The sequence below is a fragment of the Papaver somniferum genome, chromosome 6, assembly GCF_003573695.1.
Source record: "Papaver somniferum cultivar HN1 chromosome 6, ASM357369v1, whole genome shotgun sequence".
Lineage (NCBI taxonomy): Eukaryota > Viridiplantae > Streptophyta > Magnoliopsida > Ranunculales > Papaveraceae > Papaver > Papaver somniferum.
The window spans coordinates 11,638,012-11,655,313 of record NC_039363.1 but is presented as its reverse complement, the minus strand read 5'-3'; the positions used below and the strand labels follow the sequence as shown (position 1 = coordinate 11,655,313).

The 17,302-nt window shown below is 37.8% G+C and overlaps 1 protein-coding gene and 3 non-coding genes across 4 annotated transcripts; 2 read left to right on the top strand and 2 right to left on the bottom strand.

Moving 5' to 3' along the window:
• The first annotated feature begins 7,924 nt into the window (after nucleotides 1–7,924).
• On the top strand, nucleotides 7,925–11,701 carry LOC113290480 (acyl-CoA 5-desaturase AL21-like). Its single transcript, XM_026540081.1, has 7 exons — nucleotides 7,925–8,045; nucleotides 8,328–8,396; nucleotides 8,787–9,026; nucleotides 9,920–10,287; nucleotides 10,397–10,537; nucleotides 11,049–11,189; nucleotides 11,303–11,701. Exons 1-7 carry the CDS (start codon nucleotides 7,925–7,927, stop codon nucleotides 11,612–11,614), a joined length of 1,392 nt encoding a protein of 463 aa, XP_026395866.1. The 3' UTR covers nucleotides 11,615–11,701.
• A 2,672-nt stretch (nucleotides 11,702–14,373) lies between these two features.
• Nucleotides 14,374–14,453, bottom strand: TRNAL-AAG. The gene has a single exon. It is a non-coding gene; the product is annotated as a tRNA-Leu (tRNA).
• A 1,118-nt stretch (nucleotides 14,454–15,571) lies between these two features.
• Nucleotides 15,572–15,642, top strand: TRNAG-GCC. The gene has a single exon. It is a non-coding gene; the product is annotated as a tRNA-Gly (tRNA).
• An 865-nt stretch (nucleotides 15,643–16,507) lies between these two features.
• Nucleotides 16,508–16,705, bottom strand: LOC113292302. Its single transcript, XR_003331783.1, has one exon. It is a non-coding gene; the product is annotated as a U2 spliceosomal RNA (small nuclear RNA).
• Nucleotides 16,706–17,302: the final 597 nt, after the last annotated feature.

Here is a 17,302-nt window from a genome sequence, read left to right as displayed (position 1 = left end):
GTTAATAGGGTAGAAGGATCTTATGAGTCAGATGCCAAAATAGCAGCTATAGCCAAAAGGTTAGAAGCCTTAGAATTAGGTCATTCTAGTGGTAGTAGTGGAAGAAATGAGCCTTTTTGGGAAGGCCATGCTGTTGAAGAGCAAGCCAATGCTCTTTATAACAACACTAGGTTTGATAACCGACAGAAGTTTGACCCATATTCAGAAACCTATAACCCTGGCTGGAGAAACCATCCAAACCTTTCTTGGTCCAAGGGCCAGAATCAAGGTCAGTCTAGTAATGCTCAGGTTCCCCCAGGTTTTGGCTATACTAAGAATCCTTCAGCTCCGGCACAGTTTCAGATCCCTTCAGATAAGAAAATCATGAGTTTAGAAGAGTCTCTTGCCTTGTTAACTCGGAACACTTTAGAATTTCAGCAATCGGTTGCACAAGGATTAGATGAAAATAAAAATATGGTACAAGCTAACTCTCAGGTTATTTCCGAGTTGAAAATCCAGGTTAGTCAGATAAATGAGACATTGAGAGAAAAGGAAAGTTTCCTAGTCAACCACAACCCAAACCTAGGGGAGTCCATCAAATATCTTTAGCTGGTGAGAAATCATCAAACCATGTGAACTCGATAACAACCCTTAGGAGTGGTAAACGGTAGACAATAAGGTGGCCATGCCTAGTGGACATACTGTAGTTCCACCTTCTACTTCCCAAGAGGAGACCGTAGACGAGGAAACTGAAACAGTCTCTAAGGATTCCCAAGAAATTCCTGATAGGTCTACCTTTGTGCCTAGAGCCCCATATCCACATTTGTTAGCCCCAACAAAGAAGGAGTCGACTTTCAACGAGATAATGGAAACATTTAAGCAGGTGAACATCAACATTCCGCTATTAGAAGCAATTAGGCAGATGCCTGCTTATGCCAAGTTCCTTAAAGATCTTTGTACACGAAAGCGTAAGCTTAATGTCCATAAGAAAGCTTTTTTAGCTGGTCAGGTAAGTTCCATTCTTCTGAACCAAACACCCCCTAAGTATAAGGATCCTGGATGCCCCACCATATCTTGTGCGATTGGTAATCACATGGTCGATAAAGCTTTACTTGACTTAGGAGCTAGTGTTAACTTACTCCCGTATCATGTATACACCCAGCTAGGTCTTGGTAAGTTGAAACCGACTAAAATGACACTACAATTAGCTGATAGGTCTGTCAAAGTCCCTCGTGGTGTCATAGAGGATGTTCTGATTGAGGTTGATAAGTTTATTTATCCTGTGGATTTCGTTGTTCTAGACACCCAGCCTGTTCAGGACCCAAGTCGTCAAATCCCAGTGATTTTAGGTCGCCCATTTTTAGCCACAGCTAACGCTGTCATCAACTGTAGGACTGGGCTTATGAACATATCCTTTGGTAATATGACCACTGAACTAAATGTCTTTAATGTTACTAGACAACCTTCTGAGAACGATGATTTAGAAGAAGTGAATATGATTAGCACTTTAGTTCAGGATTTGGTTCAGGATAATTGGCTTGACACTTTACTGGTAGATTCTTTAGATGATTTTGAGGAAACCATTCTCTTAGATCAGATATGTGATCAATCTTTAGAAGAAGCTCTTGAGTATTTTAAAGATTCTATGGACCCAGAAATTCAGGCAATAGTTTTTAGGTTTTCTGAGAATAATGATGACCCTAAGTTTGGGGGGTAGAGAACTAGGAATCTCTTGAGTATTTAAGGACTCTGAAGATCCGGAAATTCAAGAAATAGTTAGAGGTTTGTCTGTGAACCCTAAGTTCGGGGGTAGTGATGGTTCTTGTGATTGTATCGTATCCCTAATTAGAGTCCCTAACTTGGGACTCGAGCCTTGTACATCTGAGATATTACTTGAGTCTTTTCAGACTCCGCAACCCGATCCTCCTGATACTGTCCAGGAGGTAACCCAGGTATTAGAGACCCGTTTTTCGGATGAATCTATTATCGAGCACACATATGAAGTTCAATTACGCAGCAATAAACCCAGTTGTCTTGACGAAACCTTAGATGAGGACGTGCTCCTTCTTTTCATTTTTCTGAATCAGTGCAGTTGTCTCATACTGGTGTCAGCTCTATTTGGTCTTATGGACCCCAATTGTTTCGACTATTGATATATGACTTTGGAAGGTGACAATCCTTTTGAGGTATTTGATGTCTAGCTAAAGACTTTAAATTTAGCATTTCCTGGGAGGTACTCATGCTTACGGTAATATCCTTCCTTATTTCTTTTTCCATCCATCAAGTGGTAACAGTTTCTTATTGTTCATTTCATCTTTAGAACATTGAGGACAATGTTAGATTTAAGTTTGGGGTGGGGAAGAAACTTTTTGTTAGCTCTTAGCTGCAACAAATAAACTCCAGAGCCTAGAAATTTTCTTATTAAGGTTGGCACTAACCAATCTAAGTGGATGGAACATCTTGGTTGTAGGAGTTGAGGAACCAATCTGATTAGATGGAAACATCTAAAGAGTCTATTCATAAAGCACAGAGCTCAGGTGTTAGAATTAAAAAAAAAACATGGTAGTTTCGCCATATCTCGTTGAATCCTAATCCTTCTGTTTTTTTTTTTTTAAGTGATTTGGTGGGCACACGATTCAAGTTGTTACCTTTGCTAGGGTGGAATAGAGTGATTGGATAAAACAAGAAAAAAAAAAGAGACCAGACATTAGACCAACCGGAATAAATTCAATAAAGTCGACCACTGGTTCCTTGTATATGCCAGTTGTGTTGACCTAGAGTTAGGTTTATCGACCACTGGTCCCCTTGTATATGCCAGTTGTGTTGATATTAGTCAGACCGGTATCTCAGTCCATTAGGATAGGTTCACCTTGGCAGAGGCCTTCAGACAGATATGGAAAAACCGTTCACTTTTAAACCATCTCTTTATCCTCTTCTTATCTTTCCATGTGATTGGTTGACTCCGGTTATGATGTACAGAAACTATCTGAGTAGAGCTCTGTCACTTATATGAATTTAGTATGCTGAGTGCAAACTCGTGTACACATTGGAATTTCGCATCAGGGTACTTCCTCCTGTAGTCAATGAGAGTATGCCAACCAAGGAGATTCTTTAGTGCCTTCCAAGGTTCTGCGTAGATAGCTAGGGTCTGGAGTAAGGTTTTGTGGGTACACCTCTGGTAAACCCTCCGGAGACAACACTCCGCCTAGGGCCACCTAGTTTTAACGGCTTGCCACGTGCTAAGTGTAGTCCTTTTTTTTCTATTTAGATTTGCTCGAGGACTAGCAAATAATAAGTTTGGGGGTATTTGATAGACACTTTTTGTGTCTGAATTGTCCTCATGTCTCTATTGCTAGTGCTTGATTTGTACTTATTATGGTGTTTTTATGTTTGTGTAGGTGTTTTTGGAGAAATACACCTGTGCGGAAAAAGTTGCTCAAAAAGTGCTATTTGGACCCCTGGAGGACATTTTCTATACGGACCCCAGATTTGGCTAAGGGAACCCAAGGTTATGCGTCGCCCAAATTCATCCTTAGCACCCAAATTTGTCCTCAGCACCCATCTGCTATTCGCACCCCAGAAAAGGATAGGGGCACTTCATCTTCAACATTTCAAAAAAATATTTTGGCGGGAAAATATTTTCATTCACTGGCAGATTTTTCGATCGGATTTTGGAGGAATTTTTGTGCGATTCAATCGCTGAAACTTTATGGGTAGTTGTGATATGTCCAAACAGAGCTGGTATGGGTGTTTGTTTCGATCAAATTTGGCTGAAAAATCCGTGAGAAGAAAACAGGGCAGCGCGTGCATGAAAGGAACAGTTCACAGGATTGCATGAGTTTTGGAGAATTTAAACGTGTTCTGCTCATGTTTGATGACTCGAGCAACACTTTGGACCTTGACAAAGATAAATAAGGAGATTTTGCAGATGTAGAAATGCGTGAGAAGCTAAATCAGGGAAGAAAATATTCCCATAATATTTTCTTTACTGCCCGAGTTCAATGAAGAATATTGAGAATTATGGCGTGATTAAATGAGGCTGAGGAGTATCAATAGATTGCTGGGATCATAGAGAGGGGGAGAGGAGAGTTTGGGGTCGAGAGGAGAGCTCAGGAGGCGTGAATCAAGAGTTTTCAGAACTCTGTTTCTACTGCTGCACCAAGAACACGAAGAACAAATGACCACCAGAGGCAGTCATTTATCAACAGTGACAACGACAGCCACATGAGGGTCGCAGAGTTACAACAATAGCATTTATTTTCTATCGTTATTTGTAACAGTGTTTTGCAACAATTATAAACGTTGCAAACACCCAATTTTCATCATTTTCTCCATTTCATCATTTGTACACCTACTTTGACCAATGAAATCAACTTTTGAGCGTGTTTCCAACATCATGATGAGCTAAACCCAATCCTTGGGGCTATGGGAGAAGCCATTGTTTCGGTAAAAGTGATATATTTCTATTAATTAATTATAACAACTCTATTATGATTTTTGCATTGAACTAAAAATTGTTTATATGATTTTGATTAGTTAGGTGTATTTTCTCTTGATAGAATATGCTTGCTTTAGGGTTTTGATATTCTATGCTTGGATTAACATCTATTCTTTTGGAAATCTATATGTCTAGGCAATACTATTAGAATCAATTTGAATGTTGAGTTGCAATTATTGTTTTATTAAATCACTAATATCAACCAATTGTGGAATCCTAGCCCCATTCTCTCCATAATTTTCACAACATCTTTTTAATTTAGTTCGCTATTTTTATTTATTATAAAAAATCTAAAAATCCGCTTTCACAAGTCTTGAACGAATCATATTACTACAACAACTTTGAAAACACATCACATGTCCAAGGTTTAATACTGATAACAGACGATTGCACATATCCAACATCATTAACATTTCAGAATCGGTAGATAATAAAGTACTTTATCTACCGATTATACCGTTATGTTCAAATAAATAAGCACAATTGGTAGTCTTGTGATGTTCGTTATATTATTTTTGATAAAGGAAATAATTTTATTGAAAATTAAGAATGTTCTAACATGGAATAACCGTTTAACAGAGAGTTAAATCCATGGATTGTAATCCATGTATTTCTCTAAACATAACCTATCCGTCCTAACTTTTTCTTGATATTGCATCAGCTAAATTATTTCTATTTTTCTTAACATGGGAGATTTTAAAATTTTCAAAAGAAGAAGAGCTCATTTATGTGATGTTTATCATCTACCGATTGTCTAATTGGTAGTCTCGTGATGTTCACTATTTATCGATTGTGGTAGTAGCCCCAAATTATAATTTTCAGAAACTAGTGGAATTTTGTGTTTCTCTATTTTCACAATCGGTAGTTTATTAGAAAGTTCCGAGGAAAAAAAAAGAGAAATTTTTTCATAACTTAGATTTTCGATTTCTCCATCTTTTCTCACTCAAATTCCCTGATTTTTATGCCCTTTCTTCTTACTCCTCTGATCTACATGTATGAGGTAGGAGTTGTGCTCTAGATTTGATCTTGGAGGAGTTTGATTGTTTTCCTCATATCTACCATGGTTGAAGACGAATCAAGTTTTGGGTTTGCTGTTTTCCCTCCCCTGATTGCTTCTAATGGCAGTAAAGGTCGGAATCAGATCCCTAACTCTCCTGGTGGTGATGATAAGCGGGTATATAAATTAAATACCCTTAGTTTTGACACCCAACAAATATACCCTTATACAAGAATAAATGTACCCCTATCATTTTAAAACCTTATCCATTAAAAATTAGATTACCTTAATACCCTCACTTATAATATCATTTTTCATTTAAAAACCTTATCCCTTAACTAATTTTCTATTCCTTCACAACAGCCGCCACCACCACCACCACCACCACCACCATTCCACCACCACCAGATTCGCCGCCACCACCACTCCACCACGACCACCACCGCTACCACCATTCCACTGCCACCACCGCCACTAATATTCCACCACCACCACAAACACCATTGTCGATGCTGTCATTGTTGTTGCCGCCACCACCATCGCCGCTATCAAAATTCAGAACAAGTAACTAGAAAATATTCCATTTCAGTTGTGTCAAGAATGTAAGGTGGGATCAACAATGGAAGTTGACCCAAAAATTCGGAACTCAGGAACAAGTTTCCAGATTATGGTGTCAACAATTGAGTTGATCCCTTTAAGTGGTCAACAATTGAAGTTGATCCCATTAAGTGGGATGATCAATGGAAGTTGATCCACAAAATATAGGATCAACAGTTGCAGTTGACACTATTTATCTTAGTTTGTTTACTGTAAAAACCAATAAACCTGGAACCTGCAAACTGATATATCCTTAAGAAACATAAGAATAACATTTATAGAAAATAAATCAGAATGAATGTGATTACAAACATAGCAAGTACAAACTAAAGAAGCATAAAAAAAGAAACATCCAACTAGTATGAAACCTAAAAAAGATGCGAAAAAAACTGTAGTGAATCAACTTCAACACATCGAGTCCTTTCGTGCCAAAGCAGTGAATCAAAAATCTCTGCAACAACCATCTTTGGCCTGCAACAACCAAAGTTTGACAAAAAAAAAGAAGAGACAAATACGAATGAGTGAACTTGGCGTGAGTCGAACACGTATCATATGACGTGGAGTCAGTCATGCTACCGTTGCACCGAAAATTTTAACATTTGAAGAACTTTACAACTATAAATCCAACAACACCACAATTACCATTAGTCGAATAACAATACACAAACACAAACCATCAAGAATTTTTTTTTTTTAACAAACATGATTTAAACTACGACCATGACTATACTAATCCAAGGAAATTTTGTCAACAATAGGAGTCAGTAGTTGATCCCATGTACAATGCTATCAACAACAGGAGTTTGATCCCATAAAATGAGATCAAAAACAAGAGTTGATCCCATAAAAACCGAAGTCCAGAGATTTTTCGACCATGAAACAAAAAATTAACGAAAAAACATCAAAATGATCCACAAGCAGACTAAAATTCTAAAATTTAACTGTATACAAAAAAAAATCTGTCGCAAACATGATTTAAACTACAAGAATTACTATACTAATCCAAGGAAATGTTGTTAACAAATAGGAGTTGATCACATAAATGGGATCAACAACAAGAGTTGATCCCGTAAATGGGATCAAAAACTGTTGTTGATCCATAAAAATTGAAGACCTTTATTATCTTCACTGCAACTACACCTTCCACAATCACCTCCACCACCACTACAACAACATCCAGTACCACCACTACAACACTAAATAAACACAAATCACCAAAAAAAGTTAAGCTAGATGAATTCATACCCTAAAGAAGATACCATACAATACAGAAGCTATGGTTAATATCCCTTTCCTATTAACAACATTGAATAACCTAAACAAAAAAGAAAAAAATGTAAGAGAAACCGAATTACCTGAATCGAAATTTTCCACGCTCTAATGGAGCAACAAAGCTCTAATTGCAGCCGTAAGATATCACCACCACTGCCATCTCTCAACCACCACAACAAACAATCAAACTCACCACTATCTTTATCGCCAATTTAAACATTCCCATCGAAACCACTACAATCTCCATCATCAATTTTATCTTTTTGACCCCTTTCCATATTAATCACCACTAGTTATAATACCACCACCACCAACATAAACTTAAGCAATCGAAAGAAGATAATCAATCTTTAGTCTTATTGAATGATTAAAATTTCAGATCCAATAAATTGGTGGCGATTTTCATCTCTTCCTAAATTGATGCAAACAGATCTTTAAGAACTAACAATTATCATCGACTTTAGGTTACTCAATCCGAATACAGTTGATATTCGAAAATGAATCTGATGTTTCTAATGCTTAAGATCTGATTGAAGAAGTTAGTTTTTCGTTGATTCATCAATATAAATAGATTGTATAGAATGTCGTGTGGTGCTAGTGGTGGTGGATTTAGTGGAAGTATAGAAGGTGTTCCTGAATCTATAGGCAGCGATGGACGAGGAGATGGAAGTGGTGGTGGTAGCGACGATGAAGACTGCGGCGGTGTTGTTATCTGGAAAGAGAGACATCATATTTAGAAAATTTAGTTCCGAAAGAAAGAGGAAGAAACTGATACTCGATAGATAGCAGGGTAAATTTGGAAGAAATAAAAAAGTTAATGGACCCCTGATGGGCTTATAGATGGAGAGGGGTATTTTTATTGCATGATAGGGGTATTGGTGTAGCCCATCAAAAGAATGGTCAATTATATAATTACCACATGATAAGCATGATAGGGGTATTTGTCTAACATCTTCACACTCTTTTAGTGTTTTATTGTAACAGTTGCAACAGATGCCAGTGCAGAGATGTGTGTGAATGGTGAGATGGTTCTTGAACAAGAAAAATTTCTTGGTAAGCGAGTTTACTATAAAAGAAAGAAAGGCACCGCAAAACAGAAAAACGGAAAGCACTTACGTACTCCTACATCTCTGCCGGTTGTGGAAGTTGCAAGCACCTCGCCTACCGAGCCCGCCGTCCCCCCGGGTTTTGAATCCCATAACAGGTCTCATGGTTTTAATGAAAAGGAGGAGGAAGAAGAAGAGGAGGAGGAGGAGGAAGAAGAATAAGAAGAAGAAGAAGAAGAAGAAGAAGAAGAAGAAGAAGAAGAAGAAGAGGAGGAGGAGGAAGTAGCCACTTACCAGTTAGATCAGAAAGATCCAAATGCAAGCACTACAAATCCATCATTACACAAGTCAATTGTAGGTATTGGTATGAAGTTGAGTATAAATTCTAAAGGTACAGGTATGTTTCCAAATGGTTCTCTTTCAAGTTTAAAAAAGAAAAAACCTCATAAATCTAAAGTTCCTAACAAGGTTTTCGCAAATAAACTAGTGGAGTTTGAATCTTTTTGGGGATTAGAATTTCCACCTTTGAAGACTAACCGTGAAGAGATGTTTAGCGATTTGGAAAAAAATCACGATGATTTATTTGTAGAAGATGTTGATAGGTCTGAAATGTCTTTAGACAGTGGTCCTCATTGCGGTTTGCAAATTACACTTTGTTTTTTAGATTTCACAAGTTGTGTTTTTTATTGACACTTTTTGTTCTCTTAGAAATTTCTTTGTACTAGTGAAAAGATTTAATTTCTTTGACGGAAGGAATAGCTAAAGGTTGTGTTGTTGCTTCCTAACCGTACAGTTTAATTTCTTTTCACTAGTACACTACCTTTAGCTATTCCTTCCGTCCCATTTTAAAAGTTCTTTAAAGTAAAAACGTACTCATTCTTTTTCATATATTTTTTTATACAACTTAATTCATGTTTCAAAGAAAAGCTTCATGATTATTGAGAACGAGTTAGGAAGTAAAAAGTAACTAGTACATTAAACAAGTAATTTGGGTGATTAAAGGTTTACGTGGAAATAACTTCAATTCCTTAACAGTTTTACTAAATCCTGATTAATTAAGCAAGTAATTCGGGATGGATTTTTTCTGGTCGCCTCAGGCGCCTATGCACAAAACGAGGCAAAGGTCTTGGTGCCTCGCCTCGCCTAGGGCCTCACACAACAATCAAGTGTGGTAATATGGCATGATTTATTTACCAGGAAGTTCATATTCACCACAAAAAGGTTCATCAATACGGTAGATGTAGGACGCAGATGACATTGTAATATTGTTATGGTAGGAAAGTCGTCCGGTAATGATAACAAAGACTTGAGTTAGAAACTCGTTGGCATATAACGAAATCCTACCGAACAATCAAAAAAAAACAACCCTATAAGTACGATTTGGACGACGATAGCTATCAAAGCTGGTGTCATTTAGCTGTCAAAGAAATTCATGAGATATTTGGATAACATAGACAACAATGGAAGAAGATTAGCTAACACTGAGAGAAGGTTAGTTAAAAATGCGTCTCAAAACAATTGTATAAATAGGGGTAGCCGGAGTAAACTACAAAGTACGTAAACGAGAGAACATAGATCAAAATATGGCTATGCAGGTAACTGATTATGGTGTGGCACAACCGCAAGGAACAGCAAATGAGCTGACGCCTTCGATACGAAGATTGGATTATTTCTGGGATGCCACAAACCTGGGGATACTAATTCTGGAACATATCTGTGTACTAGCTGCTCCATTCTATTTTACTTGGAATGCATTTCGGGTTTTTGTGATATTGAGTATCCTAACAGGACCCATAGGGGTTAGTCTTAGTTACCATAGAAACCTTTCACACAAAAGTTTGAAGCTCACAAAGTCACTTGAATATTTGTTTGCTTACTTTAGACTTCATGCTGCAGTGGTTAGTTACATGCATTTACACCTATATCTCTTTTTTGTTAACCAAATTTTCTTGTTGCGTCTATGTCTATTTACTCAGTGTTTTGTTTCTGTTGAAATTGGTCATTCAGGGAGACCCTATATTTTGGACAAGCATTCATCGGTATCACCATCAGTTCGTAGATTCCGTTAAAGACCCACACAGCCCAATCGAAGGATTTTGGTTTAGCCACGTAAATTGGACTTTTCGAAACACCTATCTATGGGAAAAGGTTTCGTTCTCTATTTAGTCATAACTGTTTATATTATTTATTTATCACTATTTCATTTATCAAAAGTAAAAAGTAAACCAAAGCTGTTTAATAATTTCAAAAATTCTTCGCAGACAATGACATAAACCCTGAAGCAAAAAACCCGCCATAAAGCTCTCACAGATGTCCGCCCCCCTGCTGCCCTCCGCGGGGCCCACGAGACCAAGAAAACAAAACTGTGAGAGCTTTTTAGCATTCGGTTTTTATGTGGTTTATTTTGTTGTTTGTTTAGAACTATTGTAAGAATTTTTATGTGACGTACACAATCTAAACCATGATCTAACAAAACTCGAAAGCCCTACATAACCCATGACTGAAAGACTCCTAATGGTGTATGAGGTTGGGGAAAGTAGGTAGTTTGGATATTAGCATTTATGCAGTACTCTACATAATATCGTATTCTATGGTGTCCCTGTCTCTCTAAGCACAAATAAAGTCAGCGGGAATGAATGTACGCCATCATGTTTTGCAGTGCGAAAACCGGAACAATGTAATGGATTTACAAAAGCAAGATTACTACAGGTTTCTTCAGAAGACAATGCCTCTTCATGTAGTTAGACTTGGACTGCTGTTATACATTGCAGGAGGCTTGCCCCACCTTATTTATGGAATGGTATGTACATATCCTAGGGAAAATCCAGTAACCTGTATTTTGTTGTTGGGATCATAGCCAAATTTTCATCAGTATGGTCGAACAGATTGACAATTTCGGTCTAATACTTTTAGGGTGTTAGAATGGCGTATGTACACCATGCCTTTTTCTTCATCAATTCAGTGTGCCATATATGGGGTAAAAGGCCGTACGACTCCAAAGATTTATCCAAGAACAATTGGATGGTGAACCTAATCAACTTAAGTGGAGAAGGCTGGCACAATAATCATCATGCCTTTGAGTTCTCCGCTCGGATAGGGCTCGAATGGTGGCAGCTCGATATTCCATGGTATATTATAAAGCTACTGGGGAGCCTTGGGTTAGCAACAAACGTCAAAGTCCCTACCGAAATTCAGAAACTAAAAATGTGTTTTAAAAATCAATAATGAGTTTCATCTGTATTGTATCTTTAATAAATAACTTGGTCTAGCTTTTCAACCTCTAGCAAAAAAAAGGAAGAACTCAGGGGACCAAGACTCACTCACCATCATGTATATCCTATTCTGTGTTTAATAATAATATAATACTAGCTCCGTTCAGAAAAAGTGATACTTTCGATCACATTCCGTGCAACGGAGGGAGTTTTATTTTTCCAAGAAAATGCCTCCAAATGAGGTCATATCCTCTTCGCGCTAGGCGCATCGCTACTTACTCGCTGCTTTCACGCACGCTGAGGGCGGTGATGTGGCATGGTGATATAGATTATACCGATTCCACGTGTCAGAAAGAGATAAACAAAAACAAAAAAACTTTTTTCTTCTGCAGGAACCCTATGCGATTGATTCTCTCATTTCTGTGTTCATATCGGTTTCATTTCTCATATTCTACTAATTCAAATCCTTTCAAGACCAGGGCTTGATTAATTTTCAAGTCTAAACATTAATTGAAAAATTGGTTGAAAATTATATCAAAACTGAGACGAAAGATCTAGTAAACGTTCGTCATCTTATTGATGGTTGTTTTGAAGATAATCATCGTCTCATCTCCATTCACTGTAATCATCGTCATAATACTCCATAATCTTCAAATCGATCGACTAATCAAACCATGAAAGCTTGTATTTGAAGATCTGTGGATTTTGACTGGTCAATTGAAAGGAGGGGAACTTCTACGATCTGTTGAATTCTAAAATATAGAGTTTGATTTGGTCAATTTGAATGGTTTTTTATTGTTGTATGTGGTGATAATTTGAATTAAAAGATGTTTGGTGCAGAAGCTTTCATGATCTTTTCTTTTTCAAGTGATTGATGCAATATAGGAGAGCTCATCAGTGATTCCTAAAATATTTCTTACACCTCCAACTAATTGCCTTCTGTCCGAAACAACATGAACTCAAAGCTATTTAACCATAATAATGCTATTTGGTTCCCTCTTTTCCACCTCCCTATTCACCTCCCTCCAATCTCAACGACACATCCAGATTTAGATTCACATTCAGGTACTGATAGGGTTCACCATTCCCCAAATGTAGGGTTTAGATTGTAGAGAGGTGAATAGGGAGGTGGAAGAAAGGGAATCAAATAGCACTGCCGTTATAAATTAGTGAAAGATCCCTAGTTTGTTTTATGAGATATTGGTAATATTGTTTTCTGTCTATTAATTATTTGGTTTTGTTGAGATAAAAGAAAAAAGAGGTTGAAGAAACTAAATCTAAGAAGAACATGAAGAAAGAACAAGGATGATAAACGCTAAGTTCTGTTTGGTTTCTCTTTCACTGCTCACTACTATTGACTGCAATTGCTAACGTGTAAGAAAATTCATCCCAAACTAGCCACGTCAACTTGTCGCATGAGAATGCGTGAAAGTGTTGATCAACAAGAGCGTGGTGTCTAGCATTTTCGAAAAATATTACTCCTTCCGTTCCATTTTAGATGAGTGTTTAGGAGTATTTTTTTGTTCCACGTTACTTGATAGTTTTAATATTTTCCCCACAAAACTACCATCAATACCCTCATATTTTGTCTTGGAATCATAAGTTTATTTTTAAACACACTAATAGCAATTAATGTTTGAAGACTTTTCTCAAGGACATAAATAGAAAATTTTAATATCTCTTTCCATTTTTTAATCTTCGTGAAAACTCCAAAAACATCATTTAAAGTGGAACGGAGGGAATATTACTTAATCTATAATGAAAACTATATGGGTTTACAATATTATCTCGCCTCTTTGCATTAAAAATGAAAGTCAAAAATTATTTACAATCAATGAATTTGATGATCTTATATTTTGTGCATTACCTCGGATTCGGAAACTGTCATGGTTTCCTAATTCAGTAAAACTCCTTGTATTAAGAATAAGCTAGAAGGGTCCAGTGTTTCGGATTTTTCGGTTTCCAGATCCTGTTATATGACGAATTGGAGGCATATAAATAGCCTAAGCTGCCCAGGGCTATCAATATCATAAGGCACAAGACATGGAGGTAGAAACGAACACGAGTAGCGGAGAAAACATGGAGATAGAAGAACGACACTGAACATGCATAGTGGTAGTTGTAGAAGGGATACTGTTGTTGGTGAAACTGGCCAAGCTATTTTTAATGCTGCTGGTGGTGGTGATTCTGTTTTATGGAAATACTAAGCAAGACTTCCCGTGGAATCGCTCATGAAATTCAAGTCTGCATGCAAACATTGGCTACTCTTAATCGAACAAGATCAGCAGTTCATCGATTTATACAATACACGATCGGCAGCACGCCAACGGCTGCATAATTGTGAGAGTACGACACCACCACCACCCTCTTTATCTCTCCGGTTGTGATTCTTAGCGGTGTTTCTCGTGACAGATCAATGGAAGATGATGTTAACAGAGAAATCAAGATGATATTGCTCTCTCATAACCATCATGGTGGTCGTGGATCATCATCATGGTGGTGATCTTTAGCACCCGAGAGAAGACTGCATGGATTAGAACTGGAATCAGTGAATGGCTCGAAGAAGTTTTTCTTGACCAAACACGTAGAGGTGTTGAACTGGACATGCTCGACATGAGACATTGTGCAATGAGACATCCGGAAGTTTGCTCAAGTACATTTACTGAGGAAGTGTTTTTCAGAAGTTAAAAGTTTAGTATGGTTTTTCTCAAGTTCGAGAACATAAAGTATTATGTTGTTGACTTTTTTTTCCTCAAAAAATAAAAAATATATTGTTGACAGTGGGATTGAACCCACGCCCTTTCGGACCAGCGCCTTAAGCTGGCGCCTTAGACCAACTCGGCCATATCAACATTGTTGTTCAAACGCTTTGTTGTTTCAATCTTGTTCCAGACAACCTAATCTACGAGTAATGCAGCAGAAACGAGAGATAAAGTTTGTGCATCTTTTAATTCATTTTCTTGAAGAAACTCACAACTGGAGTTGTCTACTAGATGCAGCTCTACTAATGTAACACCACACCAGTGGAAGAGTTGGTGTTGATACAAGTCTGTTTTGCAATTTTCTTTTTGCTTCTTAACTCGTTGGGTAGGTGGAAAGTCACAATGCTGATCCAACCCTCCTAGGCGCAGGCCAGATTTTAGTCACAATGCTGAGATTTGATCACAGGCCAGATTTTAGGTAGTAAGTAGGGCTGAAAATTCAGGAAAGTCCAAAAATTTGTTATGTATCCTGTCTCATAAACAGCTGAGCTTACATATTCAAAAACCACTAACCACCACAAAACCTAGAAAAAAGTATTATGTAGGACATGACCATTAAAGTGAAACATATTCAATTTTAGACCCAAAAGACTGAAAAGGGATATCAAGTGTTATTTGGTGCCGACAAGAGCATACCTTACTAACACCTTCTAATGAAGCAGATGTTGTCAGCATCATACCAGAGGATCCAGTCCGCAAATCATTGACAGGAACCCTTGAAACAAGAACTCAAAATCCTGTAACTTCCACCAAAGTATCATCAACTCCTTTCATTCCAAAATATGGCAAGCCAACGCGGGGTAACAATATAAGAGTATGAACAAAGTTTAAGTCTTCTTCTCCTTTAAACTTAAATTTTGGTTAACAAGATATGGAGCCGGACCAGCAGGAAGAAGCATGGAGTTGTTTGACCAGCAGGAAGCTGTTGCTGATACTGCTTCCCATTAAAGAAAAGGAAGAGATGATATCATATTGGCGTCAGAGTTTATACCGCTCCTTGCTGATGGCATATCTAGTATAATTCTCTCTCAAGGGGAGGCAATTGTGGTGACTGTAGAAAACATTGAAAGAGAACATTTTAATGGGACGACAGAGTATCTCAGAATTGCTTGTCAGGAAATATCTCTCATTGTATGAGCACAAGCAATGTGGGACTAATTTTGTGTAATTTAAAAGGAAATGATCCTTTCGAGAAGTCACAGCATCCAGCACCAGTGGTCTAGTGGTAGAATAGTACCCTGCCACGGTACAGACCCGGGTTCGATTCCCGGCTGGTGCATCTTTCTTTTCTTTTTCCTTGTTATCATTTTGATTCTGATTTTCTCTGCAACTCCCGGGACAATTTTTGATGCAGTTTTTATTTTTTGAGAGAGAGAATCTATCGACAGTGAAGGAAACCCATTACATAATTGGTGAAGCAGTTGATCTCACTCTAATTTCACAAAAACAAGCTATTTCACTCTTGCACTGAGCACAACAGCGTGGAACACCAATGGGTTCTCTTAAATTCTCAAATTGACATTTCATCCTCGCAGAAGCTGGCGATTATGAAAACAGATAGTTTAACTCAGAACCGCCGTCAGCCAATGGATTTGGAACAACGTATGCAATTCACTGAAAGATTACCCATTGCAGTTCTACTGCACACATAGAGACCACTTCCTTGGAATTGGGAGTTATATGTTGGTTCCGAGACCACTTATCAAAGATCTTAATGTTTTAGATCCTGCTGGTTTGAAGGTTTGTTTTTTCTGAAATAAAGTTACTTATAGTTATTTTGTTATTGTATATCTTCATGTAGGGGTTTCTTGTGGGATTACTTGATGTACTTTGTTGCCACTCAGAATTTATATTTTCTTGGTATACTACAGGTTATCATTAGTAACGCGGACATCGTGAGAGGGATGTTAGTTCTAAAGCCTCAAGTCTTGACAGTACTTGGTGGAAGATTTGGAAGCTGCACGCAAGAAATTAGTAGAAGAAGAAGTAAGTAGGGGTCAAAGGGGGCTGTGGTGTCTTGTGTAGCATAATGTTTGTGAAGCTAACATAGAATTAGTGATATTCTGCTCTCGCTTACCACATTTACCACCCCTCTGCATCAGGGCCTTGCAGTAGGTGCAGCATAGTTTAGTTTAAAGATTTGGTGGGGGTGCGCCAGGCCTCTGCAGTAGTGCAACGCAGAGGCGACGCATGAGAACCCCAGCAGCAAGCTGCTGTGAAGGGAACTCCCCCGTGAAAAAAATTAATTTAATATCGTGCCAACCGATGGAAGGCATATCAGATATTAAACTGATAAGAACAGATACTACACTTGATCTTAGCCAAAAGGCCGAGAAAGGTATGCTTGATTCCATTGTCGAACTTCTTGTTTTATACTGTCTTGTTTCCATCCCTCTACTATAACTAATATATGTGGGACTAAATCTTAAGTGTTTTCAATGGTACCTAGAGTTTAATGAAAATTCCTGAACAATTTCGGATTGTGTTGTTATTGTTTTCAAAACCAACTAGTATTTTAACTCAAGGGAAGCTATATAAGCCTCGACCATTTGAGGGACTGGAATTGTGTTGGAGAAAGAGGAAAGACATGGTGATAATTTGGTTAAGAAGTTCCAGGAAGCGGAGTTTTTAATATTGTCAAGAATATCCACGGAGTTAGAAGTTGCTGCTGGTGCTTCCTTGAGAAATGATCCTAATATTGTATTGGCGCCAGAGTCTATAACGCTCGTTGCTGAAGGCATCTCTCTCATGATTCCCTCCTGACAGACAAAACTTTAGATGAGCGTTCCAAACTTCGGAAAAAACCGTATTAATGGGACCGCAGAGTTTCTCAAACGCAAGTCTGACAAATTTAAGCAACAAATGGTCAAGGAAATGGCTAGAAGAATCATAGCTTTTTTCATACAGCCAGAAGGTAGCAGTTTTGATTTTTGCAGTCC